The 27,387-nt window shown below is 38.5% G+C and overlaps 1 protein-coding gene across 4 annotated transcripts in view; it reads left to right on the forward strand.

Annotated features, from left to right (window-relative positions):
• MLLT10 (MLLT10 histone lysine methyltransferase DOT1L cofactor) overlaps positions 1–27,387 on the forward strand; it is a 133,150-nt gene that overhangs the window by 59,703 nt on the left and 46,060 nt on the right. For all 4 annotated transcript variants that reach the window (XM_063127683.1, XM_063127677.1, XM_063127689.1 and 1 more), the window contains 3 exons: positions 1,677–1,772; positions 7,658–7,913; positions 13,055–13,624. In XM_063127683.1, the coding sequence (XP_062983753.1) occupies positions 1,677–1,772; positions 7,658–7,913; positions 13,055–13,624 (922 nt within the window). The remainder of the gene's footprint in view (positions 1–1,676; positions 1,773–7,657; positions 7,914–13,054; positions 13,625–27,387) is intronic.

The raw sequence follows: 27,387 nt of genomic DNA on the forward strand, positions 1-27,387 counted from the left end.
AATGCCAACTCCATTTAAAGAAATTTTCCTCAATTAAGTCTGCATTTCTATATACACTTACCTGGAAGTATGTCCCACTGATTGGAATGGACTTACTTCTGAATAGATATGCATAGGATTGTACTGTCAGTAGACAGACTTCAGTCAATTAAATTTGCATGGGAATACAATAAAATTTTCAGTAGAAAAATAATGTACTGAAGGCATATTTCCCAAGGAAGAAGAATACAACAAAAATAAGTTTTACGGCATCAGTAAGCCCCCCTTCCCTCAAAGAAATTAAGGCTGCAACCCTATGCATACTAACTTGGGAATAAGTGCCACTGTACACAGAGAGACTTCTTCCAAGTGTAAATGCATAGGATTGTACTGCACAACTGCAGCTGTAGTGACCATGGTCTTCCTTTATAATCATATTGTCCATCCAATCAACAATCAACTATGTCAACAAAAAACTTTATTGTCAGCAATTTCTCCCTCTCTCTGAGAAAGAAACGATTAACTCTTTCCAAATCTCCCCTTACTGACATTTTCCAAATTGAAAAGCTGTTACCTTAACCCTTCCCTGGTCTTCCAAAGCATGAGCTGTAGCAGTTCTTGTGTTTCATCTCATTCCTATTCTAGTGTGTCCTGCAGTTCCCTCCTGTTTCCCAGTCACTTAAAATACGGGAGTAGAATTCTCTCAGTATTTAGTACCTCCAAACATAATCCCTCAAACGAGACCATTCTTTTTCTCCCTCTGCCTTTACTCTGAATAATGTCACCCAGCCATATTTCCCACAACCCATCCACCATCACACCTATTCCTGGTGATGGCTGCCTGGCAGGAAGAGAAAGCTCAGTGGCAGCACGTGAAGGATGCTGGTATTCCTTTCAGGGCCCACGCAGTTTCTCCTGAAGAAGGAAGAACCACCTGCTATGGGGTGAAGGGGAAGAGTGGTTTGGTTACTGATAAAGAACCAGAGACAGGGGTCTTCTCCTAATCTCTGATTGGCTCTGCTGCTCCACCTGTTTGCCCTGGCACATTTTCCAGGCATGAACAGACAAGAATGGAGATGGAAGAGCAACCAAGCTCCTATGATGCCTTCTTCACCTTCCTCCTCACTCACTCTTGACAAGGCAGGAAACCAAGTGGTGGCAGTTTCCCTCACCCACCCTTTTTGCAAAAACTCCTGTGCTGACAAGAGAGGGTGGCAAGGAAGGCAACAGAGGAGGAGTTTAGTGTTTGTGTTACTCAAGGGGCAGCCTGCCACATAAAACCTGCAGTAGAGATTGGGTTCTACCTTGGGTTCTACCTCTGAAGGAGGTAGAACAAGACCCTGTTTCTCCTCTGAGCATGCCAGAGGAGTTAGGGATGGGAGGGGCTGGTGGTAACCACAAATAATAGACGTCCAATATGCCAGCAAAAATAGTGTTGACGTTTGTTTTATGATATTATACAAAATTAAGTTTTTGGGAGAAATTGCCAACATTAAAACAATTTTACCTCCTTTATTAACAGTGCTGCTTCATGTGAGTGTTACACCAAATAAAATGCTCATTGCTTTCTATATATCATAAACACTCAGTTAACATTATAGCAGCAATTCATGTTAACATATTTAAATGGCAAAAAAATCAGTTGCTGTTGATGATAAATCTGATGTTGCATTTTATTTTGCTTTCATTTTTTTAAGAAATATAAAGAAAAAGATAAACATAAACAAAAACACAAGAAGCAATCAGATTCCTCTCCATCTTTGGTTCCTTCTCTCACTGTAACTACAGAGAAAGTAAGTGAGCTTTTCCTACATCTTACGTTGGAATGACGTTTGTATTCTTGATGTTTGTTTTATGGAGTGATGATTTCTTCTGGTGCCAAACTACTTATTACAGAGAAGCCCTGTTTATGGTTAACAGTGCTTTTGATAAAGCATTTGCCGTCTTAGATATGTATGGTGTAATAAATAAAAAGTACACAATGTGTTACAAAAATTTGGATTTTTAAATTATTATTATTATTATTATTATTATTATTATTATTATTATTATTATTATTATTATTGATTTTTACTCTAACTGTCCACAAAAGTACTCTACAGCTTACTGCAATAAAAATAGTAATGTAATACAATCATAATTTATTAATATAAAAGAAATTATAAACAAATGTGAAAACAAAAAACAAACTAGAATCAGGATCTGATTCGGGTTTGTAGTCAGAGGCTAAACTACAGTTTCCCAGTACAGATGCAAGGGAAAGCCCTCCTTACATCATGCAAGAGAAGGAGAGGGGAGGAGGGAGTGCAGAGGCAGAGGACTACTCGTTCATGCCAAAAGCCATGGTTTATTGGACTAAGTTCATTGTATCTGTATCAGGCCATTAGCTTTGATGCTGCAGAGTTCCAGTTCTTAGTGTATTAGGTAACCTTTGTCTTCGAAGCCATACAAGCTCAGTAAACATTTTATCCACTAGGGCCAGTATCAGGCTGTTGATTAGCTTTCCCCCCTATCTGCTACAACAAATGTGTAATTTCATTGTTTCCATAAACTGGTGAGCTTTTTGCAAATGAGAATCCCCCAAAATGAGACTTTTCCAAATGGAAACATTTGTGAAATAATCAGTAGCAACCTTGGCATTTAAGCATAGTGTTGCATGATAAGATGTGTTCATTTCTCCCACCTGTGAATTGTAGTTTTGCATTTTATCTGACTTGTATGCATATGGAAATATCAAGAGATTATGGGTGCTTGTAGTGCTACTAATCAAAAGGCACTGTGCAGCTATTCTGTCTTCTTCTCCTTAACAATTTTCCAGGAGTAAGAGAAAAGATGTAAGAAGGGATGGGAAAACACGAGAGGGTTAGTTATAAAGATGTTTTAATCATGCATGCTATGCTTTTAATCAGTTTTTAATGTGTTTTATATTCATTGTTGTTCCCTGCCTCGATCCAAGTGGAGAGGCGGGTAAGAATAATTTATTATTATTATTATTATTCGTGGAAGATGTCGTCTGGACCCTCCCTAAAAATTTGTGAATGAGGCAGGGCGATAAAAGCCTTTCCTGGAAGCACCCATTATAAAGCAGACATTTTATATTCCTCTAACACAGCCTGTTAGAGGAAGTTTGACAGAAAACAAACTTAAAACAGTTATGGTAACTCAGAGGTCATATGTGGCTCCCATCACGAAATTCTTTTATGTAGCTTGTGTGGTTATGTAAATTACCTTAAAAATGTCTGTTTTCATTTCAAGAAATGTTTCTAAACCTCATGGTTATAGAGACACTGTTTTCAAGGTTATGGTATGTTGTTGGAAGAATATGTTGTTGTTGTTGTTTATTCGTTCATTCGTTTCCGACTCTTCGTGACTTCATGGACCAGCCCACGCCAGAGCTTTCTGTTAGCAGAAGTGTAATAAAAGGTCCCATATATGTGTTTCCTATTCTAATAATTTCTGTCAGGCAGGTTCAAATGTTTCTCTTAATCTGGTGTAGAGAAAATGGATAAAAACGTGTTGTTCATACACATTTTTCATCAACTTTGTCTTTAATGCAGACACCTGACTATCTTAATCACTAGTATTTGTCTTTATGGTTTTGTCTTAATAAATAAATAAATGCTAGCATTTATTATGTCATGGCAGTAAGCTCCAATATTCTTTCTTATTGAACTGAAATAAAAGATACTATAATTTATGTAGATGGGATTCCATTGTTCAAAAGTAGATGTACTTACATGGTCATATATATTCTGCATTTCTTCCTACCTTTTGGTTAAAATGTGTTTCTAGAGCGGTAATTGCCAGTTCAGAGCCTCTAAAAATTTCCACTGTTTTACAAGTACCTTGATAATGGCTTTCTAAAATGCCACTATTTTCTTTTGGCAAACATACAGTTGATGGTTTCCAATTTTAGTGGTTTCCCTTTAATAAGTAGTGCTGTAACAGCAGCAACTAAAAATTCAAATGTAGTGTTTGGTATTTGGCACTGCAGGTAGTAAAAGAAATAAATAAAACAAGCTTTATGGATGGTAGATACTTAGCTTATGATATAGCTCAATAGAAGTGGCAATTAGTAGCCTAGTAAAAAAAGCAAACTGCTGGATCATTTACTGCTGGAGCAAGCATGCAAGAAGATAAATACTGGACTATAGTCAGTACAAATCTCACAGTATGTTTGATATAGACATTTTACAGGGACATGAGGTTTTACTCAGAAATTTCCCTGTCATTTGTAGTTGCCAGCCTAGTTTTTAATGGCAGATGCACTTGGAGCAGAAATTTAGAAGGTGATAGAAACATGTGGTGATGGTGGCTCATATGAGAGAAGGCAGTCACTGACAGAACCTGGCCATAGATATTTAGGACTATATAGATGTTAGAACAAACATGTTGAATTGTGTGTGTAAGCTGACAACCAGTAAAGTTCTTTTAAATGCTAGTGTGGTATGTACAACTGGCTAGTCCTGGTCAAAAGCTAGCCTGTTGCATTTTGAAACGGTTGAAACTTCCAAATAATCTTCAAGGATAACCCCATGTCAAGTACATTGCAATAGTCTAGCCTTTAAATTACCAACAGTATAAGAGTGGTTGGATGATATTTGCCAAGGAGATGACATAGCTAGCAAAGTAGCTGAAGTTTGAAAGAAGCATTGACCACAGATGTTGATGGCTTAAATTAGTTTAGTCTTTCAGCATAGCATGTTATTTGAAATTATGCTACATAATAACAATTCCCTGCTTCAGTTTATCAAAATTGATTATAAATGTTTCTTAATTTTCTCGTAACTCATCTATAGAGTGGGCAGAATACTTAAAATTCAACAATATTGAGTATATTTGTAGAATAATATGCATTTTTTGTAAGCAACCTTCAGGAAAACTTTACCAAAGCTAATCTTACCATTTTTAGGTAAGAGTTCATATTGTATTTTAATTTAAGTGCCCTGCTTAGTTTCCTCCCCCAACTGATATGTCAATGAGCCAATGCACTTTTCATGACTCATGACCTGCACTAGGTCATTCATATCAGATGTGAATTTGATGGAGAGCTTTAAGACCAGACCAACCCAAAAGGAAAATGCTTGAAAAGTGGGCTGGGGAGTTTTTTAAATGACCTGCCCAACATGGATAATGCTTGTGTTCCTAAGGTACACAGTAAACATTAATCAGTTTTTGAATTATATTGAATATGTTATATCAGGATTTTTCACTTTTACATTTCTTCTTGGGGTTTTGTTATGTTTCCAGTAAATGTGGGAAATTTGTTTTCCAAAGTCATGGGTGGGTGTGTCAATGCATATGTAGTAAAAATAGCACTAGAAGTTTGCAGAAGTAGAATTTTTTAAAAAAGCAATAGAAAGGATAAAAGATGCCATTGTGGCTTCCCCCATCCCCGCCCATACTGTGCACCCCTCATAATTTGCTGTGTCAATCAACAAGTCATGGGTTGTAGGGTGGGTATGAAGTTACTCCTGCCACGCACCAGGTTTAGACAACGCAAATTACAGTCGTGTGTGTGTGTGGTGGGGGGAGAAGCCACGATGGCTTTTTTTTTTACCCCTGTGACCCTCCAAACCCGGTCAGCAGCCTCCCTCTGTGCCCCCAGTGCTCATGAGGAAACCACCCTCTCCCCTTTGCCTGCTTCACTGCCATCTGCACTCACTTTTAATTCCTGCATTGAGCAGGGGGTTGGACTCGATGGCCTTATAGGCCCCTTCCAACTCTACTATTCTATGATTCTATGACTATAACACCAGGGGTGGGTGGGATGAAGATTTTATGTGGAGGTGATTTTATTTGGGGAACCCTGTGTGGGCTTGTGCCTGTGGTGAATTGAACAAAACTCATAATTTTGTTCCAGCTGCATATTTCTAATTCCAGTCTGAAAAACCAAGGAAATATTTGTTAAATGCAGTAACTTTGAGTGGAGCATAACAGTATTGTGCTTGCATGTTTAAGAATATAATTCAAAAAATATTCAGTAATGTCACACATTCACTGTTTTATCTGATTTTGTAAGTAAATTAGAGAAAGTAAAGTGTTTGCTCTTCATGTTTAAGCAGCATTTTAATATAATCCGTAGATTTTATCAAATTAATTGATACATTATCTGTTTTAAGTGGCTAAAATGTTTGTTGGAGCTTTGTGAAATACAACTCTACTGGACTTCTTGAAATGAATTTAAATTCATAAAGGCCTTTGTATTTCATTTATACACTACAGGTTGTTTTTGTTGTTGTTGTTTCTGCCCTATTAGAGATGTAGACATTTTTGCTGCTGCTGCTGTATTATATAAAGCATTCCCAAACAGGCCTCAAGGTATCTTACAAAAAAACCATAATAATTTAGTTCTAGAAATAGCAGGAGTACAATCTAGCCAATGTTAACCATATTAAACATTGTGAGTGTAGTTTCCTTCCCCAACTTTTCTCCTGGTCACAGTTCCCGGAGTTCCTCTCCTAAAAGGCAATTTTAATCTTTGCAGTAAATCTATATTGCAGCATAAATGTTCTAAAATAGCAGTGTTAACTTTAATTAAAATGGCTCGTTTTAGTTACGTGAACTACCTTGTGGAAAATGCAGTGGCCAGATTGGTAACAGGGACCAGAAGGTTTGAATATATAAGACCGGCTCTGGCCTGCTTGCGTTGTCTGCCTGTACGTTTCCGAGCCTGATTCAAGGTGCTGGTTTTAACCTATAAAGCCTTACACGGCTTGGGGCCACAATACCTGACAGAATGCCTTTCCCGACACAAACCTACGTGTACACTACACTCAACATCTAAGGTCCTCCTCTGGGTGCCTACTCTGAGGGAAGCTCAGAGGACAACAATAAAGTTGAGGGCCTTCTCTGTGGTGCCCCCCCAATTATGGAACGATTTCTCCGATGAGGCCCGCCTGGCACCAACGTTGTTATCTTTTCGGCGCCAGGTCAAGACTTTTCTTTACTCTCAGGCATTAACAGCATATATTGAGTTTTAACTGACTCTAGAACTCTCTTTGGCCTGGCTGAGAGTTTAAAAATTGTTTTAAATATTAGCTGGTTTTATGGTTTTAAATTTTGTATATTGATTTTTAAAGTTCAGTCTTTTAATCTTTGTAAACCGCCCAGAGAGCTTTGGCTATAGGGTGGTATATAAATGTAATAAATAATAAATAATAATAATAATAAAATATTGTATATGCTCATATTTGCAGATTTAAAGTAATAAGGTCTAACCCAGTATGCTAACCTGTTGCATGTTTCAAAGCATACATTTCAGCAAGAACTAGTGTTTGGAGAAATTGCTGACAGACAGCATTAGGATTTATTAAATAGAAATCTCTTGATTAAATGTAAGGATATGTTAGAATGTGCACTTCCGCTAATTGCTGCAATCTGATGCTTGCAAAACTGACAGCTGGTAACTTGTTGATGCATTAGTAAATGTGTTTTGTTCTTTATACTTCCCTATTAGTTTAAATTAAAAAAAAACATCTGAAGTGTTTAATTCACTAGAGTGGCAACTTTAACTTTTTACAAATATAGAATTAGGCTTGGCTTTTCTTACATGTTTTAAAAATGTTAGGACTTCTGTGTTTCTGAATTGAAATATAGATGTACTCTTTTGGAGTACAGTTAGTTTGTGGTCTAACTGTCTCTCTCTACTTCCTCTTTCTCAATTCAATACTGTTAGACTTACACAAGCACTACCAACAACTCTATGACAGGCTCATTGAAGAGGCTGGAAGATACTGCGGCTCGCTTTACAAATGCAAATTTCCAGGAAGTCTCTGCACATGCTTCAAGTGGCAAAGATGTTTCAGAGGCCAGAGGTTCAGAGAGCAAAGGGAAGAAGTCGGCAGGTCATAATTCAGGTCAGAGGGGAAGAAAGCCTGGTGCTGGAAGGACTCCTGGACCTACGGTGTCAGCAGCTTGTACTTTTCAACAAGGTATTATTCAAGAATACTATATTACTTCCATGTTTGCAAACTGTTAAATAGGTTAAACGCTTTATAAATGTAGATACTATATATTTTTCGTATTTTGTATTTGAATAATGCAGTAGCTCCATTGTATGTTAACTTGGTTGAGAGAAAATGTTTGGAACAGTAGTACAACAGGGTTAATAACGTATGTTTTCTTGATAGATAGTAAATAAATAAAATGGAGGAATTACTTGCACATACAGTTATTGTGACCAGTATAATGTCCAGTAGAAAACTGAATTACTCTTCTACTTTCCAGGAATGTTTTTATAGCTGTAAAATGAATAGTTCTTGTTTTCATTTGAATTTTCCTGTGGTGGATTACATTTAATGATTTGTTTTTCAATTTGGACCAAACTGCTCATATTACTTCACTTAATAACAGAAAGCCTACAATCTGTGGTTGTTTTAAGTTCTGATATAATAGACTCCATATTCTACTCTTGTTGCATCTCTAGTATGTTAAACATTTTCCAATCCAGCAAACCATGGTTTGGAGGATTGAGGATATGCTGTGCACATGCGAACTTCCTCCTCTCCTCTTGTGCATTAAAACCCTTCTCTATTTCTTGGTTTCCTCAAGCCATAACTTGCTGTGGTATTCAAATCAGGCAACTAGAGTTCATGCTAACCCAGCCTTATTTCTTTTAAAAAGGCTCCCCTGGCTACTTGCCTGCTGAGAGCTGGTGAAGAAGGGATAGGGAATTGTATTTCTATGCTGAGAGCGGAGGCCAGGCCTTCCATCCTCTAACAGTCCACTTAGTTTCTATGCTGGTTGCACAGGAGGGATAGAGCACTCCATCCTCCTGCACCAGTCCACTCATTTGCCTGTATGGCATTCAATGCCTGTATGCAGTTCCTGTTTGCCTGTGGTGACAGGCAAGTGCTTAAATACAAGGCTGTAATTTCCAAACCATCTTTTTCAAATCATGGTTTTAAAGAATTGCTTGGAACATATCATTAGTTGTCTAGTTCAGATGTCAAGGCAAACAGGAGAGAATAGGGATGCCAGGCATCTTTGATTCTCCAAATCATGGTTTGGAAAATCATCTGAACTAAGCCAAAAATGTCAATTCCGAATAACAGAACTATGTTATATCATCAGTTGTAATTATGATAGTCACTAATTCTACAACAACTACCTTAACAAAAAGGTTATCTCATATTTGCTAGTTATTGAGTGTTGATGTTTGATGGCAAATTATATACTTAGCAAGTTAAGTCCTCTGGGGAATTGTTGACTTGCAGACATTTGTGAATGCTAAGTTACGTTTGGTGTTCAAACTGAATGTCAGCATATCTATTGCTGGGATTTAGAGAAGCATGCATGCAGAGTACTTCCACGCATGCATAGGCGTAAATCAAATACACCGTTAGCAGAAGGAATTGCCGCATTTGTGGAGCTCCGCAGTCTTTTCTCATTGCACAAGCGGTTGTGCAGGCTCTACTGACCACTCTGTAAACCTAAGATCTACAAGCGGCTGCACAACTTTAGTTGGAATCTCCCCTTGTGCATAGTTTGGAATTTGGTTTCAATTAACATGGCATCACTTATGCTAGCAGAATTGCACTGTTGGATTAGCCTTTTCTCGCGACACCCCCTTGTACTATATGGCCTTCTGGCCTTCAGGGGGTTGGTTTTCAGGCAATATAGGGGGCTGCTGGAAGCGGGTGGGGAATCCCAATATCTGGCACTTCGACTCCTGGCCTATATGTTGAGAATAAGATCATATACTTTGCTTAGATTATTTTTTGTTAATTTAATTTACTGTGTATCACCATAAATATTAAAATAATTCAAAGTTTTGGGTAATTTAATTTAATATAATTGATACTTAAATTTCCCACAGCCTTTGCTTATTTTAAAACATATACTGTGTATATATGTATGTATTATGTATAGGCACTGCATAACATGAAAGTTGGCTTTAGACATGACATTCATAAGTAACATATATGCGCTTACTTCTCTTCTACAATCTATCATTTAGAGATTAAACAAGCAATGCCATACAGTCTATTACTTGCTTCTGTACACGCATTTGCTATTTGAACTGCTCGCAATGACTGCTCCATAACTTTGGAAGTCTTCTTAGATTTGGAGCCTGAGTATAATGCTGTTTGAATTTGGCTGGCAAGAAAAGGTGCAGGTTGTGACTTCAAACTTGTGTCCATCATTTTAATTGGCTATAGTTTTGCCTATTTTAAAAGTTGTTGTTGCATATTCTAAGTTTGTGAAGAGTGGGCTATACATCAGTGATGGATAACATGTTTTTCAAAAAGTCCTACTAGGTTCAGTCCCTGGCATCTCCAGTTGCAAGGATTTCAGGTTGCAGAGCTAGGAAAGACCTAGGCCCAAGGCCTTGGACAGCTGCTGTTAGTCATATTATGTAAAAAAAAATGCTGGGTTTCATAGACCAGTAGTCTGACTGTGTTTATAAGGCAGCTTTTCAAGTGGACTAGAAATAATGAATAATTATAGTGTGTACACTGCTCAAAACTCCTTTTCCAATGGATGGAAATAATGGAAAAATTTACATATGCTATCCATTTTATATACAGAGCAAGGTTAGCTGGCTTGAGGCCCCAGGCAGCATGGACAGTGATTAGTGAGGGGAATCATAGAATAGCAGAGTTGGAAGGGGCCTACAAGGCCATCAAGTCCAACCCGCTGCTCAATGCAGGAATCCACCCTAAAGCATCCCTGACAGATGGTTGTCCAGCTGCCTCTTGAAGGCCTCTAGTGTGGAAGAGGCCACAACCTCACCAGGCAACTGATTCCATTGTCGTACTGCTCTAACAATCAGGAAGTTTTTCCTGATGTCCAGCTGGAATCTGGCTTCCTTTAACTTGAGCCCGTTATTCTGTGTCCTGCACTCTGGGAGGATCGAGTAGAGATCCTGGCCCTCCTCTGTGTGACAACCTTTTAAATATTTGAAGAGTGCTATCATCTCCCCTCAATTTGGAGTTGTAGTCCAAAACATCTGAAGGGCACCTTATTGCCTGACCAGGTTGTAGATACTTACCTGGCAATAAGCCCCATTGAAGTAAATTTTACTGAGGATTGGACTAGGTGTATTTCATATAAAATATTGAATGTTTTGTATAAGGAAAGATATAGAACTCTTAGAAACGAAATGTGATTATCTTCTTCCTTTTGGAATTTTCTATAGCATTTGCCCTGAACACACACACAAAACATGTTATAGGAACATGTTAGGGCTGGGATGAAGATTTGAAGGATTAGTGTTTAAATAAGCACACGTTAGACATATAATGCATTTGTCCCCGTCCATTTCCTTCTCTATAGTGGGCTAATTTTCTAGTTGTGCCGGATGCTAACTTATACTCTGGGAGCGTACTGGGAATACCATGTTTTTACTACCCTGGTTAACAGTTACTTTTACTGGCAGGCTCCTTTGTTAGCTCCACCCACTTTCCCTACTGCATTCTCCTCCTCTCCTACCTAAAACAGGTCAGTTGGTAGGAAAAAGTCAGAGAACAGAGGCTTTCTTGTTTCTCTAATGGACCCAGCATTTATCTCTTTTATGATCACTTTCCTGGGAGGACGGAAAATACTGTGGTAAGGAAGGATCCTTTTTCTTACTGATGTTTTGGTGTCCCTTTCCACAACTTCCCCAGAGGGAAAGAAAAGATTGGAATGCATCCGTGAGAAGAGTGTATCTCTCCAGTCACTCATGCATTTATTTCAAGCTGTTTCAAGAAGCTTAAAAGGGAGGGAAGGTTTTGGCAGCTGTGAAGTCAGATGGTTCCCCTTAGGAAGCTTGATTTAACAGCTACCTTTAAGCCTCTGGACCACTAGTTGCCAATACCTCCTCTACCAGCATGGATATGATACATGTTATCTGTTCTGTCCGTGTACATCTGTACGTTGAGTCCTTGAAGTAGAAAATAAAAAAATTACCAGTAAATGGAGTTTGACTCACTGACTTCTAAGTAGATCCCAAACTTCTCCTTTTTTACAGTTTTATTTGTAAGCCTCATTACTGAAACTATTTTAAGCATATGCAAAGTATTTAAAAGCAGGATTCATTTATGAGTGCTGTAGAAAGATCTTTATCGCTATAGAAAGCTTTGTGATTAATTTTTAGTTAAAGAGCGGGGACTTGTTCATTAAAGTAGTTTTACTGAAACTGGTAGAACTACTAATTAAGAGGGAAAAAAGCTCTGTTGGCATTACGTGTTCTGAGAAATGTTTAGTTCATATAAATTTGCCTTGAGGAGTGGGTAGAGTAATATTCTACTTTAGTCAGGGCCCTGATCTTTGTGCCCAGGGCAGTGCAGGGCAAAGTTATGTTGTACTGCCTGTTCTCACTTTCCCAAAGTTTCTAATCTCTTTCTTTTTTATCAGTTCTGCCCCAGGGAAGCAATAGCTGAGAGATTATCATTTTTGGAGGATTTTCATTGGCAGGATACCTTAGAACAATTTAAACGTTGGCATCAATGTAACAATAGAGAGTGCTAAGAACATCTATTTTACTTTGTGTCTAACTACTACTTAGGCTTTGTTCAGCTTGCCAAAGAAAATCCTCAAAATTGTAATCTCTCACCCATTATTGCTTAAAATGTGAAAGAAATGAAGTCATACAACAGACTAACCCACCCAGTGTGGGTTGTTCTTGAACCGTGGGTTATTGTGTTGTTTGAGCACAGCACTTTTCTGCAGGGTGGGTTATTGGGTTGTCTGAACCTGGCATGTTTTCTGCAGGGTTGCTTGTTAATCATGCAGTGTGGCTTGTTAAACACCCTGAACAACCCAACAACAAACCATGTGTTCTCAAAGTGGCTTGTTTGAGAAAAATAAACCACACTGCATAGTTAATACCTTGTGGAAAATGCACTCCATTCAGACAATATGATAACTCATGGAAAGTTAGCGTGTTGTGTGAATCTAGCCAAAGTATCTCTGGGAAATAGGCAGTGTGCCTTTATTCTATTTCTCTGATATGCCCCTCCTTTTCTTCCTAGATGGCACAAAGATCAGAACCAGCAAAATAATGTTTTTACAGTATTTTATTATACCTTTGCTAACAGATTACCACATTTTATTTTAAACAACCATCCCCCCTTCCCCCTTTCTTCAGGCAGTTTTTTGGGAACTCCCAGCAGTACAAAGTCATCCTCTGGAAGTTCAGTTCAATCTCCCCAGGACTTCTTGAGTTTTACAGACTCGGATCTACGCAATGACAGCTACATTCATTCCCAGCAGACATTGTCAACCAAAGATGTACATAAAGGAGAGATTGGAAGCCAGGAAGGGGGTGTGAATTGTTTTACTTCCTTAATTGGTCTCCCTTCAACCTCAACTGTTGCCTCCCAGCCTAATATTTTTGACAGCTCACCTGGAGAGTTGGGTAATTCAAGCCTTACATCAACAGGATACAAGCGTGTTCAATCCTCTGGGACAGAAGATGAGACTGTAAAGGAAAAGAAACGGAAAGGAAATAAGCAGTGTAAACATGGGCCTGGTAGGCCCAAAGGAAATAAAAGTCAGGAGAATATTTCCCACCTATCAGTCTGTTCTGCCTCTCCAACATCATCTGTGGCATCTGCTGCAGGAAGTGTAACAAGCTCTAATTTGCAAAAATCTCCAACATTGCTTAGGAATGGAAGTCTACAGAGTCTCAGTGTTGGTTCATCTCCTGTTGGTTCAGGTAGGCATTTGTCTTATTTTAGAAAGTACAATTTTGAATATAGTTTAACTTTATTGTCTAACAATATCACTTTAAATCACTTACCAATTGATGATTTAGTCTAAATTAATGCCTTCTAAGCAAGCTATCTTGAAAACAGAAAAACGGTAATTTTGCAAATAGATTACAAATTAAATGAGAAGTGTCCTTAGTTGTCTCTAGCATCTTGCTGTTATTCACCCATTGCATTCCCTCACTTTACATTAGGGGCTTTTGTTTACTGTAAACATGCAGCTAGTCAAAGGGGGAGAGACAATTTGTACTTTCCACAAGTGACTGCCTAATTGTACATTTTGTCAAAGCAAAATTCCAAGTTAGTCAAATTTTGCAAAACCAGTACTAGTGGTATAAATCATACAAATTACACATATTATGCACATGTTAGCCAGCAGATCAGTCTGAGATATCATATAATTACATTGTTTTCTCTAAATACACTTAGATATTAAGCATCATGGCTAACCAGTTGTTCAGATTATTATATAATATTGTTTGAATCATTGTCTGTTGATGGGGAGTCATAATAAATGAAAACTGATCAACACAGTTTCCTTTTAGCATTAGTATGAGGGAGGAATAATTTAGTTTGATAGTAATAGCCTTACTAGATACTTTGTCTTAGTTGCAGAATTTTCCAAATAGAGCAGGAAGGGCCTTTAGTGAATCATAAATAGATAAAGGAAAGCTTTTTACCTTGAATGCTTGAACCTCTTTCTTACTGATTTAGAACTGGATCAGTGCAACACTAAACCATGTTTTGGCACTGTGGGAGTAACTCCTGTGTTCCCCACCTCCCCTCATATACTCAGGTTCAATTAGTTCCTGCTTCTATAGTGCAATCTATGGTCTGTTTGCCATTACAAGCCAGCTTCACACCATGATTTTCAATCCTAGCTTGGGGAGTAAGACAAAGCAGAGTCCATTGCTTTGGATGCAAACTATGGTTTGTCGCAAAGTGCACTGTGTGACCTTGTCTCACTTACTGTCTCAGCCTACCCAAGGGCAATATGCTACCCCTAACTTACCCCGATTTAAGAAAAGAATAATACAGAGCACTAAAAGGGTAAAACTAAATTTAACCCTTTTAACATTACTGAGAGCTATGGAACAGTTTGCCATCAAATTTTGGTTTGGTTTAATTTACTTTAGGGTGCAGAAATGCCCCCCCCCATCTTCCTACAGTTGCCCACCCCTAGCTTAACCCATCTCAAAGGGTTGTGAGGGAAGGGAAAGGAGCATGGAAGTACAAGGTTTGTTCCTATAGCACCAAGCCGTGGTTTGGCATTACATCTGAATTGATTAGCTGCTGTTTAATAGATTAACTGCAGTGTAATGTTATATCTGTACCCAGACATCATAACCAGATATTAACCACAGTTTGTCTGGGTTTGGACATTGCAATAAGCTGCATTTAACTAAAACTGAAGTGAAAGCTTCCAAATACTTTCATGTGGCTGTGCCAGACAAGCAGTGGGAGTGTGCATGACCAATGCTAAACCATGGTTTAGTGTTTTATCTGAATGAGGCCATTGTAAAGGATTACACCATGAGGTAGCATTTTTGTTGTGCTCCTCAACCAAAAAGTTTCTGGGCATGGCTGACATAAAAAGCTATAACACACAAGGAAAAAAGAATGAGGAGGGAAGAAGAAAAAAATGAAGTAGTCTTTCAGCAGAGCTGGTGAAGTGGTTATGTTTCCCTTATCATCTCCCTCTGTACAGCCTGCTGGAATGGCTGGTGGTAGTGATTACTGATGGAGGAAGAGACTTCATGGGGGTGGTGTTACGGTGGAGCTGGTGGATTGGTTCTGCATTGCCTCTTATTTCTCTGTGTTACAGTCTCCTGGTTTAGTGTATATACTCAGGGTAACGTTTAGCTGTCAAGTGAGTCAAACTGTTCTGTTCAATTCCTAAAACTTCCAAATAAGCAGATAGTAATTATCATTTAAGTAGATTTTAAAGTTGTACTGTAATTCTTACAAACTTCCAGCTTCCATGAGATTTCTTTGAAGTTGGATAGATTAATAGAGATAATCGTTGTGTAATCCTAATCTATAAAAAGTACAAGGTTTTCAATGGGCGTGATAAGATTTAAATGGAACATAACATAAAGAACTGCAGTGACTGCCTGTTAGCTACTGAGGCACATACAAGGTTATGCTTTTATCCTATGAAGCACTAAACAACTTGGGACCAGGATACCTAGCAGATCGCCTTTCGCTATATACACCCAGGCAACATTTACGATCACCAGAGGAGGCTCTGCTCGTCATTCCAAGACAAACAGTATGTTACCATGAAGAACCTCGGCAGGCTTTCTCTGTAGTGGCACCCACCCTCTGGAAAACCCTCTCTTGTCTATGTATTTTGAAAATTAATGAAAACCCTCCCTCGTGCAGTTCTGGAGGTGGAAAATGTAATATCCTTCAACCACCTCCTGAAAACATATCTGAGACAAGCTTTCCCTGGACTGTAACTTATTCTGGTTTTATATGACGTTTTTAAAGTTTTAAAGTTTAAATCTTGATTTTTGTATACTATGGTTTTAATTGTAAACTGCCCAGAGCCTTGGCTGTTGAGCAGTATAAAAATGTAAACAACAACGACAGGAATATTCAGAGCCTACTCTCTGTTTCTGTGCTGAGATCTTTTATGTCTGGTATCTTAATATGGTTGGCATATATTATTCTTTATTTTAGTGATGGCTGACAGAATGCTTTGATTGTAGACTCCTAGATGGCACACACCTGTTGTTGTGTTTTTAAAAAAACTTATGAAACTCTGTCAAGCACCATATGGTGCTGTATAAATAAATGATTGATGGCTCCAGCATGAGCCTATCATGTATTTTACCTGTGCTGATAGTAAAGTTTTAAGCTATCTGAGGGCTGAAGTATTGGTAGGTGTTCAGTTAAAACATTAATTTGACTAGATCTTGATGATTCTTGGTCTAGATTTGGTCCAAATATGCCATAAATCAAAAGGATGAAAGACCTAAGAGACTAAATACTCTGTGGCTGTACCCCAATTATTGGACTCACCACTATTTTAGACTTACTGAAGTCCAACATTTGGAAGTGTTACAACACCTGCCTGTTTGTGATGGCATTTGGGGCTCAGGGTTGAGTCAGCAAAAAGTGGTGAAATATCTGAAATTTCTGTTCTGTTTTGTTTGCTACAGGCCCTGAGCCCCTGTGATAGAGTGAACTAGAAATCTAAATAAATGCTATCTTTAGATTAGAGAAAACAAGAGTAAAGGGACAACATCTTGACTATTTTAATAGGATGTTGAATTATTGATGATACTAATACTAATAATAATATAATGTCATCAATTTGCATAGTGCTTTACAGAAGGGGCAACTATTACTTTCTGTACTGAGACTAGAACAAGAGGAATAGGTTTAAAGTATAGTCACCTGTTGAACTGTAAGATCTTTCCAGCATTGGGAAAAGCTGTTTAGGGTGATTCCTTGGAAGCATTCACTGAAAGATTGGGCAAATATTTGTCAGGTTTATTTTAGGTATACAGGTGCCATGAGTCAGAGGGAGAGAGATTAATTACTATCTGCAAGACAAATAATCCAGCAATAACTTGATTCCGTAGTGCCCAATATCATCTCCACACCCATACTTTCCTCCTGACGGTTTTGAAAGTAACTTGCAAAAGAGATTGTAATTGATATACTTGTTCAGTTTACTAGATATGTTATTAGGAAAAATGTTTAGCCCCAGTTTCAAAATGTTGCAAGAGAATCCAGTGGCAGAGACAGACTGACTGTTCATATAAACCATGGCTTGTTTAGCTTAGCTGTGACTTGTTTGTATGAAATATAGTTTGTGGCAAACAAACCATGTTCTGAAACCATGGCTTAGATTTAACATTATGTGCAAAAGCTGGAGCAAGCCAGACACATGTGCCTCTCCTTCCCCTCTCCTCCTCCAGTGTGGCCAGAGGACTCCTAGAAGTTTAGTTTCACAGTCCTCCCAACCGCACAGGAGGAGCAAAAGGGGACTGTGAGAGCCAGAGGCTTGCTTAGGCTCATTCCAGCTCATTCCCATAATGCTAAAATTTGGCATTGAGCAGTGGGGTTGGATTTGATGGCCTTATAGGCGCCTTTCAACTCTAGTATTCTATGATTCTATGATATGAACCAGGACCATGGGTTGAAAGTGGCTCGTAAATCTCAGCTTGTGTTTAGTGGTGATTTGTTGTTACATCTGAACTCATTATCTGGGCTTAATCCTGGTTTGTTTTGGTTCTCTTCCCTAAGATGCTTAGCTTCAAAGATGTAAAGGAACAGCAGTTATAGAACAAAACCACTTGCTGGTACGGTTTCAGACCATGTCCTTCTGTGTTCTGGCTGGCAATAGGCTTCTTTCACTGCCAACCTCACTGACAAGGCCTCCCTTTCCAGCCTGCCTCTCTAACTCTGCAACATCATTGCAAGGAGGAAAAAATTAAAGGCTCCACAGAAAATGTTCATATTTGTCCAGGATGCATACAGGATCCCCACATGCAAGCACTGTACCAACATCTTTTCCTTCATTATCACCCTTCCTGTTTTCAGCCTGAGAATGAGGAAAAGTCATGTTGTAAGATGGGAGAGACAAAAATAGCAGAAGTTGATAATTGAGTCTTATCTGTATGTTAAGTTCCTGCTATGGTACACTTGTAAACAAAACAACTCTCAAAGCATTATTCAGTGTTCATAAGATCTCCTAAGTTCTGTTGCACATTGCTGCTCAGTTGATGTTTATAATTTCCTCTGCTACTGAATGAAGTCATCTTTTTCTTCACCGTATTGTTGTTTACTAGAACTTACTTTATTGTTAATAATACTGTACAATACAGACACTTACTAGTCAGCACTGCACATGATAGTTAGTTTGTGACTGTTTTGCATCTGTGTGGAAAATAAAGTTAAATTACTGTTTTGAAAAATGCAGCTGTAAGAGATCATTCAACACTGCCCCTCTCCACAGAAGTAGATAACAGCAACTTAGTACCGCATTTCAAGGTCAACATATTTTGCTAATAAAATGCTTATTTAAAAACAAAATGTAGTGTTCGATCCCTCTGGCATTTTCTGTTAGGGATTGGTAGAAATGCTCAGACCTGAGAATCCCCGACTCAACCATACAATGAACAAATGGATCTCAGAAGGACAAGTATCAATGAGAGAAGGACTGCTCTAGAAAGAACATGAACATGAAGAAAAACACTATCAAAGCTTGGGATAAAAGTGCTATAATAAATAAAATAAATAAATAAATAAGAATTCTCAGAGCAATCGAGGATTCTTGGGGAAACAGGATTCCTGATCGTGTTGAGAGTTCTATTTGCATTCAACAGGTCACACAGAGATGCTGGGCTGGGGCCAGCATTTAAGGACAAAACAGATGATACATGAAATTTGTGATTGCATTTTAATGTGTGTGCGTGTTTATTTTTTAGAAATCACAGCTGGGGGGGGCAGGCTGATTAAAACTGTAAGGAGAGGTTTCATCTGCTATGTATGCTGCAGCCCTAATGAAAATTGCTCCACCTACTCCCCTTTCCAGGAAGGAGGCTCCAATGGCAGCTTTCCTCCCAGGGCAAATAGCAGCTTTGGTGTGTATGTGTGTGCGAGAGAGAGTTTTATTGGAACTATGGTACAGGGGAAGGGTTAATAATCCCTTCCCACATGGTACTGATCCTGATCTCTCTCTCTCTCTCTTTCTCTCTCTCTCACACACACACACCATGGCTTCTGTTTTTAAAGAAAAAACACACAGACATGTTAAATGCAATTGCATTTAACGCATCACCTGTTTTGGCCCTTACTAGGTGGTCTTTTTTTCAGCATCAGTTTCCCATCTACTATTTGATGTTAGTAATGTAAGGATTCATCTGATAATATATGTGAATTGCTTTAATGTTCTATCTGATCTATAAATGTGAAGTTATATTAAATAGCAACAAGTGTACAGTTTCCCCTGTTTCTTCCTCCTTTTGATAAATTGTAGTAGTACAACAAAAGCATGGGGAGCAAGGATAGGAGTGCTAAAATAAATCTGTTGCTGGGTGTTAAGGAAGGAATACTTAGGCTGCAGGGCTGATGGATGTCTGCTTTGCTGTTAAAGGTCTCTCTTTTGTTATGCTGATAGGCAGCTTGAAAGACCATTGTGAGGATTCCTGGGACTGAATATCTGAATTTGGTGAGGAAAGTGCCTTTCCGAAGCTGAAGTAGAGGGTGAGAGTTGGGGTTTTAAAGGTGCTTTGAGGTTTTTTAAAGGCTTTAGTCCATCCATCATAATAGATCCAATCAAAAGGTATTTAGAACATTTTAGATTTTCAGTTGAAGACCATAAATTAGAGACTTTTCATGATGGCTTAAGGGCCAAAATAGAATTATACACCTAGAGGTATGGGTGGCTTGCATTTTACTAAAAAGCAGCCATAGGAGTGATGACTACCAACCTGGGTAGCTCTAAAAGGAAATTAGACAAATTCATGGAGGATAGGGCTACTAGCCATCAAGGCTATATTTTACAGCCACTATTAGAGGCAGTATGCCTCAGCAGACCAGCTGCTAGGGAACACAAGCAGAAGGGTGCTATTGCACTCATGTCCTGCTTATGGGCTTTCCACATGCATCTGATTGGTCATCGTGGGAACAGAATCCTGGACTAGATAGGGCTCTTATGTTCTTATATACCATAACAGAGCTACATTTTAAGGATTTGTTCGTGCTAGATAGATAATGCATGTAGAGAGAGGATAGAACAGTCTTAGTCCTAAAAGTAAACCATATCTTTTCATAGTTGGATATTGTATTGAAAACATGACTTCCAAGATACTGAAATTTAGATTAAATTAACCAAAACTGGGAAAAGGCTATCTGCAAACTGGAGAATTCAGGGTTACTATGCTCTCAACAACATCAATATTTACTGTTTCTCATATGTTATATCAGCTTACTGCAAACACACATAAAGGATGAATCAAGTTTCTTTTTATGAACATAGTTGTTAGGTAGTATGTTTAAACTTAACATTGCAAATAGTACAGTTATATCCCACTTTCCTCCAAGGAGCACAAAATGACATCAAAATAATGTAATGCATTGTTTTCAGAATGTAATTTGTACCTTTCCTAGTTGCCACTGTCATTAAAATTTAGTTACAGAAATATTCTTCACCATGATAGAGGTACATGGAGACATTTCATATATTTTTTGTCAAAAATTTCCATTGGTGATCGGATAGCCAAAAAAGAAGAAATTCATCAGTAAAAATAGGACAAAAACATGGCAGTCATTTGTATAAACTTTGCATAAGTTAATTTATAGTTAAAGATGCAAATTTAGAAATAGTTGTTATAGAAATACAGTACATGTTTAGTCTGCTGCCCAGGTGCTAACTGTTGATGGGCAACACTTTTTATGGTTTGTTTATTTAATTAATGCATTTTTTTACCGCCCAATAGCCGAAGCTCTCTGGGCGGTTTACAAAAATTAAAACCATAAAATCCATTCAAAATAGAAAACAAACAGTATAAAAGCATAATATAAAATACAATATAAAAACAACCAGGATAAAATCGAGCAGCAATGCAGCAATGAATACAGATTTAAAATACAAATTTAAAACAGCAAAGTTAAAATTAAGTTGCTAGATTGCTAAAATGCTGAGAAAATTAAAAGGCATCTAAAAGAGTATAGTGTAGGTGCCAAGCAAACCTCTTTAAGAAGTTTATTCCACAGCCAGGGTGCCACAGCAGAGAAGGCCCTCCTGGTAGCCTCCTCCTGGTTGATCATCTTTAAACTAAAATTGGACAGCACAGCCCTTTAAATAGAGCAAGAGTGGACAGAAAGTAAATTCCCAGATGTTTTGGGCTTCAACTCCCAGAAGCCTTTGCCAGCATAGCCAATAGTCAGAAATGCTGGGAGCTGAAGACCAAAACATTTGGAGAACTATTTTCTGCCCACACCTGAACACCTGACCACCCTAATCAGTAATATGGAGTGGAATTTTTGCTTTTGATATTCTTTTTCCCCACTGCTATAGTTTTCCACAATTTCTCTTCTAACCTTATTTCGTAAAATTGAATTAGCAATGCAATGAAGGGCTATGATACAAGTCAAATTGGGCAAACGGAATGGATACAATCCTAGTCAAATTTAAAATCAAATTGTTTTAACTTCCTTCAAGTGACTCTCCTTAGGGAGCATATATTTACACACACAGCTCTTTAGGTTTGCTAAAATTAGTGGTTACAATTAGACAATCAAATCCTGGCTTAACAAGCCAGGATATGCGCAAGTTTCAAATACTAGCACACAGCTTCTTTCCTTCCTTCAGGTGAGCAAACAAGCCAGGAAACTAAACTCTAGCTTCCTGATACATACTTCCAAACAAGCCAACATTGAAGTTTGCTTCCAAATCCTGGCTTCCTTGGGAGCTATTAACATGAAAGCACTCTTTAAATACTTGAAAGGTTGTCACACAGAGGAGGGGCCAGGATCTCTTCTCGATCATCCCAGAGTGCAGGACACAGAATAACAGGCTCAAGTTACAGGAAGCCAGATTCCGGCTGGACATCAGGAAAAACTTCCTGACTGTTAGAGGAGAACGACAATGGAACCAGTGACCTAGGGAGGTGGTGGGCTCTCCCACAGTAGAGGCCTTCAAGAGACAGCTGGACAGGGATGCTCAATGCAGGTGGATTCCTGCATTGAGCAGGGGGTTGGACTCGATGGCCTTAGAGGCCCCTTCCAACTCTACTATGATTCTATGATCATTCCTGATTGAAATGTATCTGGAAACTATTGTTAGTTGCATCTTCCTGGCTTGTTTTCCTGCAGGAGCAAAGGGACTGCATGCAGGCCTACAAAGTTTGTGGAAACCAGACTACTAGAGCACGATGTTAACAGTTTTCAGTGCATTAATGTATTTTCTTAAAAGCCAAATAAATTAAAGGGAAGTGTATCCTATTGAGTTATCTTGTTTTAAAACACAAGCATTCCAATAAAATAATTTGGATTTGTTTGGTCATAACATTTAAACTACAGTTAAAAGCACTTTGAGTCCCCCCTCAAATATTTCAGTTCAGTTCCTTTTAAATGTAAGAAAAAGTTTCCATATATTCAGATCTCCACTGATTTTGAATGGTGATTTTTTTCAATTCCATTTTTTTGTCGTGCAAAATCCACACCACTGTTTTCAATCGCAAAATATAGGTTTCCAGAGAGCCAGTATATATTTTAATGGAGAAAGAATAGTAGTCAGTCCTAGCAGAAGGTAATAGCCATTTGAATTCCCTATTCAGGCCTGTGAATAAGTGGTTACTCTATTACGTGGGAAGCAACTACAGAAATATTGTTTATTTTAAGCATTTCCTTTACTCTGGAATGAAGGCAATCACCAACATTCTGGTGTGGCTTTTAACAGTCACTGTCTTTCCTGAATGTGCTGTTTCTTCCTTAAAATTGCAACGGCGTCCCTGATAGTTACAACTGTAATTTTTAAAGAATGATTTAAATATCCTGTGATGATGGTGTGTTTCAGCTCTCTCTTTCTCAAGCTATTCTTGTTCAAGTTCTTTCTTTTGTCAGTACAACTCTAAATATATTTCTGCACAAGAGTGGTTCCAGGAAGTTACTCTTGGCTGTTTTTGCTTAACACTTCTTGCAGGATGCAGACACATATTTCAGGGGGGGAAATGGAGATTTAAGGATAATATTTGGGGCACGTGATGGAAATGGATTCTGACGTTACGAAGAACATGCAGAAAAGAGTTGGTATCTGTTATACTACCTGCAGTCCCCCCCACCAATTTGTTCTATCGGAATTTTCTGATGCAATACATAACATTAGGTGCTTACAGAGATTTTGTTTATATATCTAATGAATTACCCACCCCGATATGCATATTTTCCAAGATAAGCCCTTCATATACGTAGAAATTCTTTAGAAATTCTATAGTGACCATGTCATAATTAAAAAATGCTTAAAATAATCTATAAAGGCACCTTTAGTGTGTGCAAACTAATCTATTGCTTCCAGGCAACCAAGCAGGGATCATTTTGTAGACTATAAAGTAGAAGACCGTTGGTTCCCTTCTTATTCTTTCAGAGTATTGATATGGTACGTGTGCCAACATAGGTATGTGTGACTCATTCAAAGTTAGTGGCCTAGTAATTTCAATGAACACATTTGTGAGGCTGGTTTTATGCTGTTAATTAAATTCTATTTCCTACAAGTGCCAGTTCTGGTAATCCTTTGATTTCAGTATATGGCAGCTATGCAGAACTCACTCGGAGGGCCATTCCCCCCATGTTTATTAACTTAAAAGGGCCGCTCTACGTCTTCAGTTATGGGACATTTTTAACACATTCAATTAACTCCCTTTTCCACCATGCTTTGTTAATCTTGTCTCTTTTTCGTCTCCCACTGCATGCCATTGTACTCTGCCTACTAACAAGGTCATCTGTATTACCTCTATTAGTTTCTTAGCATTTCCACTCTGCAAGTATATCTGCATTCCACCTATTAGCCCCCATTTCCCCAACATCATGGATCTCTAAGTCCATATTTGTGTTACGCCTTCTGTTTGTTTCTCCACCACACCGATGTGTCTACATCCCACTGATCTCTAGCACCCTATTTTATTTCTTCAGACTTTTAATGTTTCTGTCTTCTATCCCTAGTCCCTCATTCTTATCGCCCCACCCCCTGCCTCTTCTGGCTACTGCATCTACAAAGAAGAATCATAGAATAGCAGAGTTGGAAGGGGCCTATGAGGCCATCGAGTCCAACCCCCTGCTCAATGCAGGAATCCACCTTAAAGCATCCCTGACAGATGGTTATCCAGCTGCCTCTAGTGTGGGAGAGATGTTGTTTCTCTACCAGCATGCTCTGTTTTTATGTAGGGCATCCCCTCTCTACTGGAAGCAGCAGCAGCAAGCAGGGAGTGGCCTGGGGGCAGGATCAGCCTTGTGTTATTCCATGAAGAATAACAGTAGCATGAGTTGGTAATCTTAACATTCACTACATAAACGAAACAAATACTATTCTGGGAGTGGTAATTTCCCTGTGCCATCATATTGGTCTCAGTAAATCCAGAACATATTAAATATGTGAAACTGTAGAGAAAAGGACATTTATTAAAAACATATGAACTATAAATATTGGAATCCATCTAAAGTTCCACTTTCTCCAGTAGCTTTTCAGGGATCACAAGGGTTGGGAAGTAGGAAGGCAGACTCAGAAATACCCTTGTGCACATGTAGATATCCCCTTCATGGCCTTTTTGGATCAATAAGAACAATGGGGAAAACCTTACATGATAAGTATTTATAATTTGTGTCTGTGCAAGTCTGATGATGTAGTTCCCTCTCTTATTTTTAACCGTTTAAAATCCTGATACGGAATCTTGAGTATACTAATATGTTCTGTACATTAAGAACTTGTTTGGTTCATTTTGCTACTGCAACCTTGCACAATGTAGTTTGTAGGCATGCAAAAATATTTCTAGCAAGGAAAAAAAAAGCTTTTAGTGGAAATCAGCACTCCAGAGTGGAGATTCTTCTGCTACCTCTGAGTCAGAGGAAAATCTCCCTCAAATCTACTAATTTTATCCAGTAGTTTCATGTTAAACAACATGGGAGACAAAAGTACCCACAGGATAATTCACAGGAATCCAAAAAGTGGTCTCCCAACACTGCCTTCTGGTACCTCTTTCAAAATTTTCAGCTTGTATTCAGTCCTCTCTATCTCTATCTGAGAGATCAAAGGTGAGTTTTCCCCTCCAATAAAGATGTTATAACAACAATCTCTTTTCAAAGCTGTGGCAGTAAAGTGTTCCCATAGAGGAACATTAATTGGACAGCAGAATCTATGATGTAATCTCCCTAGGCTAAATTTTAACCAGCCAAATTAGAGCAAGTAGGTGGTAGGCCTAATCTCTCCAGGAACCCTATCTATATCCTTAGGTAACAAATTAAACGTCATTAAAAAATCCAGCCAACAAATGCACTGGATGTTTCCAATAACAGACCTAAAGCCATTGTGGTGCTCTAGTCAAAAGAGGTCAGAGCAAGTTCACCTGCAAAATGTCTTCCAAATAAGTCACAACAGGTTACTGAGGATCCCCCATAATCACACTTATGACCTGATTGTGAGAGGTCACTAAACACGTTGAAAAGTTCTCCTGGACAACTATGTGCCTATGCAATATGGTCAAAAAAACAATCTTTGTCATCATCAATTGTATAACCCATTAAATAGTCCCTAGCCAGTATCTTGTTAGACATGATGGCTGCCAATGAGGCAGCCATCATCTTGGCGGCTTCATTGCCCTCAATTCTTCAAGTATATCAAAGAGAAGAATGAGCTCCAGCTTGCTGGACTGAGTGCTTAGGTGCAATAATTGCAAGAATCTGGTAAAATTTTGTTAGCCAGTGCTTCAGTAAAGCACCTTGCTATGTCACTTGTAAACTTCTCAAGATCTTTCAGGGAACTGATGAGAGACCTTTTTAATCTATCCACCATGGTTCCAGAGAACTACGGGTGCTGAAAGTTTAATCCACATGTGATATTTATCTGATAATGACAAGGAAGTAGTCACAATATCCATCAAATGATCACCACCAGAATTTGGCACAGAACACCAAATCCAGAGCATAAGTTGCTCTTGGAGTTGTGGTGGACAGCTCGATTAAAATATCAACCAAGTGTGCGGCTGCTGTAAAAAAGAAAGAAAGGCAAATTCCTTGTTAGGCATAATTAGAAAAGGAATCGAGAATAAAACTGCCAATATCATACTGCCTTTATTCACATCTGTGGTGCGACCACACTTGGAATACTGTGTACAGTTCTGGCCACCATACTTAAAAAAAGATGTTGTAGAGCTAGCTGGAAAAAGTGCAGAAAAGGGCAACTAAAATGATCAAGGGGCTGGAGCATCTCCCCTATGAGGGGAAACAGCAGGGATTGTTTAGCTTGGAAGAAAAGAGGCTAAAGGAGACATGAAAGAGATATACAAAATTATGCTTGGTGTGGAGAATATGGATAGGGAGATATTTTCTCCCTCTCTCAAAATACTAGAACCCCCGGGGTCATTCCATGAAGCTGATTGGTGGGAGATTCAGGATAGATTCACTACCACAAGATGTAGTGATGACCAGCAATTTGGATGGCTTTAAAAGGGGATTAGGCAATTCCTGGAGGAGATGGTTGACAATGACTACTAGTCCTGATGGCTATGTGCTACCTTCAGTAGCAGAGGCTTTAAGCCTATGTACATCAATTGCTGGGGAACGCAAGTGGAGGGTTCTGTTGCATTTGTGTCCTGCTTTTGGGTTCCTGGTCAACAGCTGGTTGGCCACTGTGTGAGCAAATGATTGCCTAGAGGGACCCTTGGTTTGATCCAGCTTCGCTCTTCTTATGTTCTTATGTGTCTGCCCAAAAGCGCCATAGTTGTCATGGTGACCATGAAATTCTGAGCAACTTCTGCAAAGAAGGCCTTGGTGCAAATGTTTATTCATTTTATTTATTTATTTATTACATTTCTATACCGCCCAATAGCCGGAGCTCTCTGGGCGGTTCACAAAAATTAAAAACATTCAAAGTATAAAACAACAGTATAAAACCATAATATAAAATACAATATAAAAGCTCAACCAGATAAAAACAGCAGCAATGCAAAATTACGAATTTTAAACACCAAGTTAAAATTTA

Source organism: Elgaria multicarinata, chromosome 1 (genome assembly GCF_023053635.1).
Source record: "Elgaria multicarinata webbii isolate HBS135686 ecotype San Diego chromosome 1, rElgMul1.1.pri, whole genome shotgun sequence".
NCBI classification, from domain to species: Eukaryota; Metazoa; Chordata; class Lepidosauria; order Squamata; family Anguidae; genus Elgaria; species Elgaria multicarinata.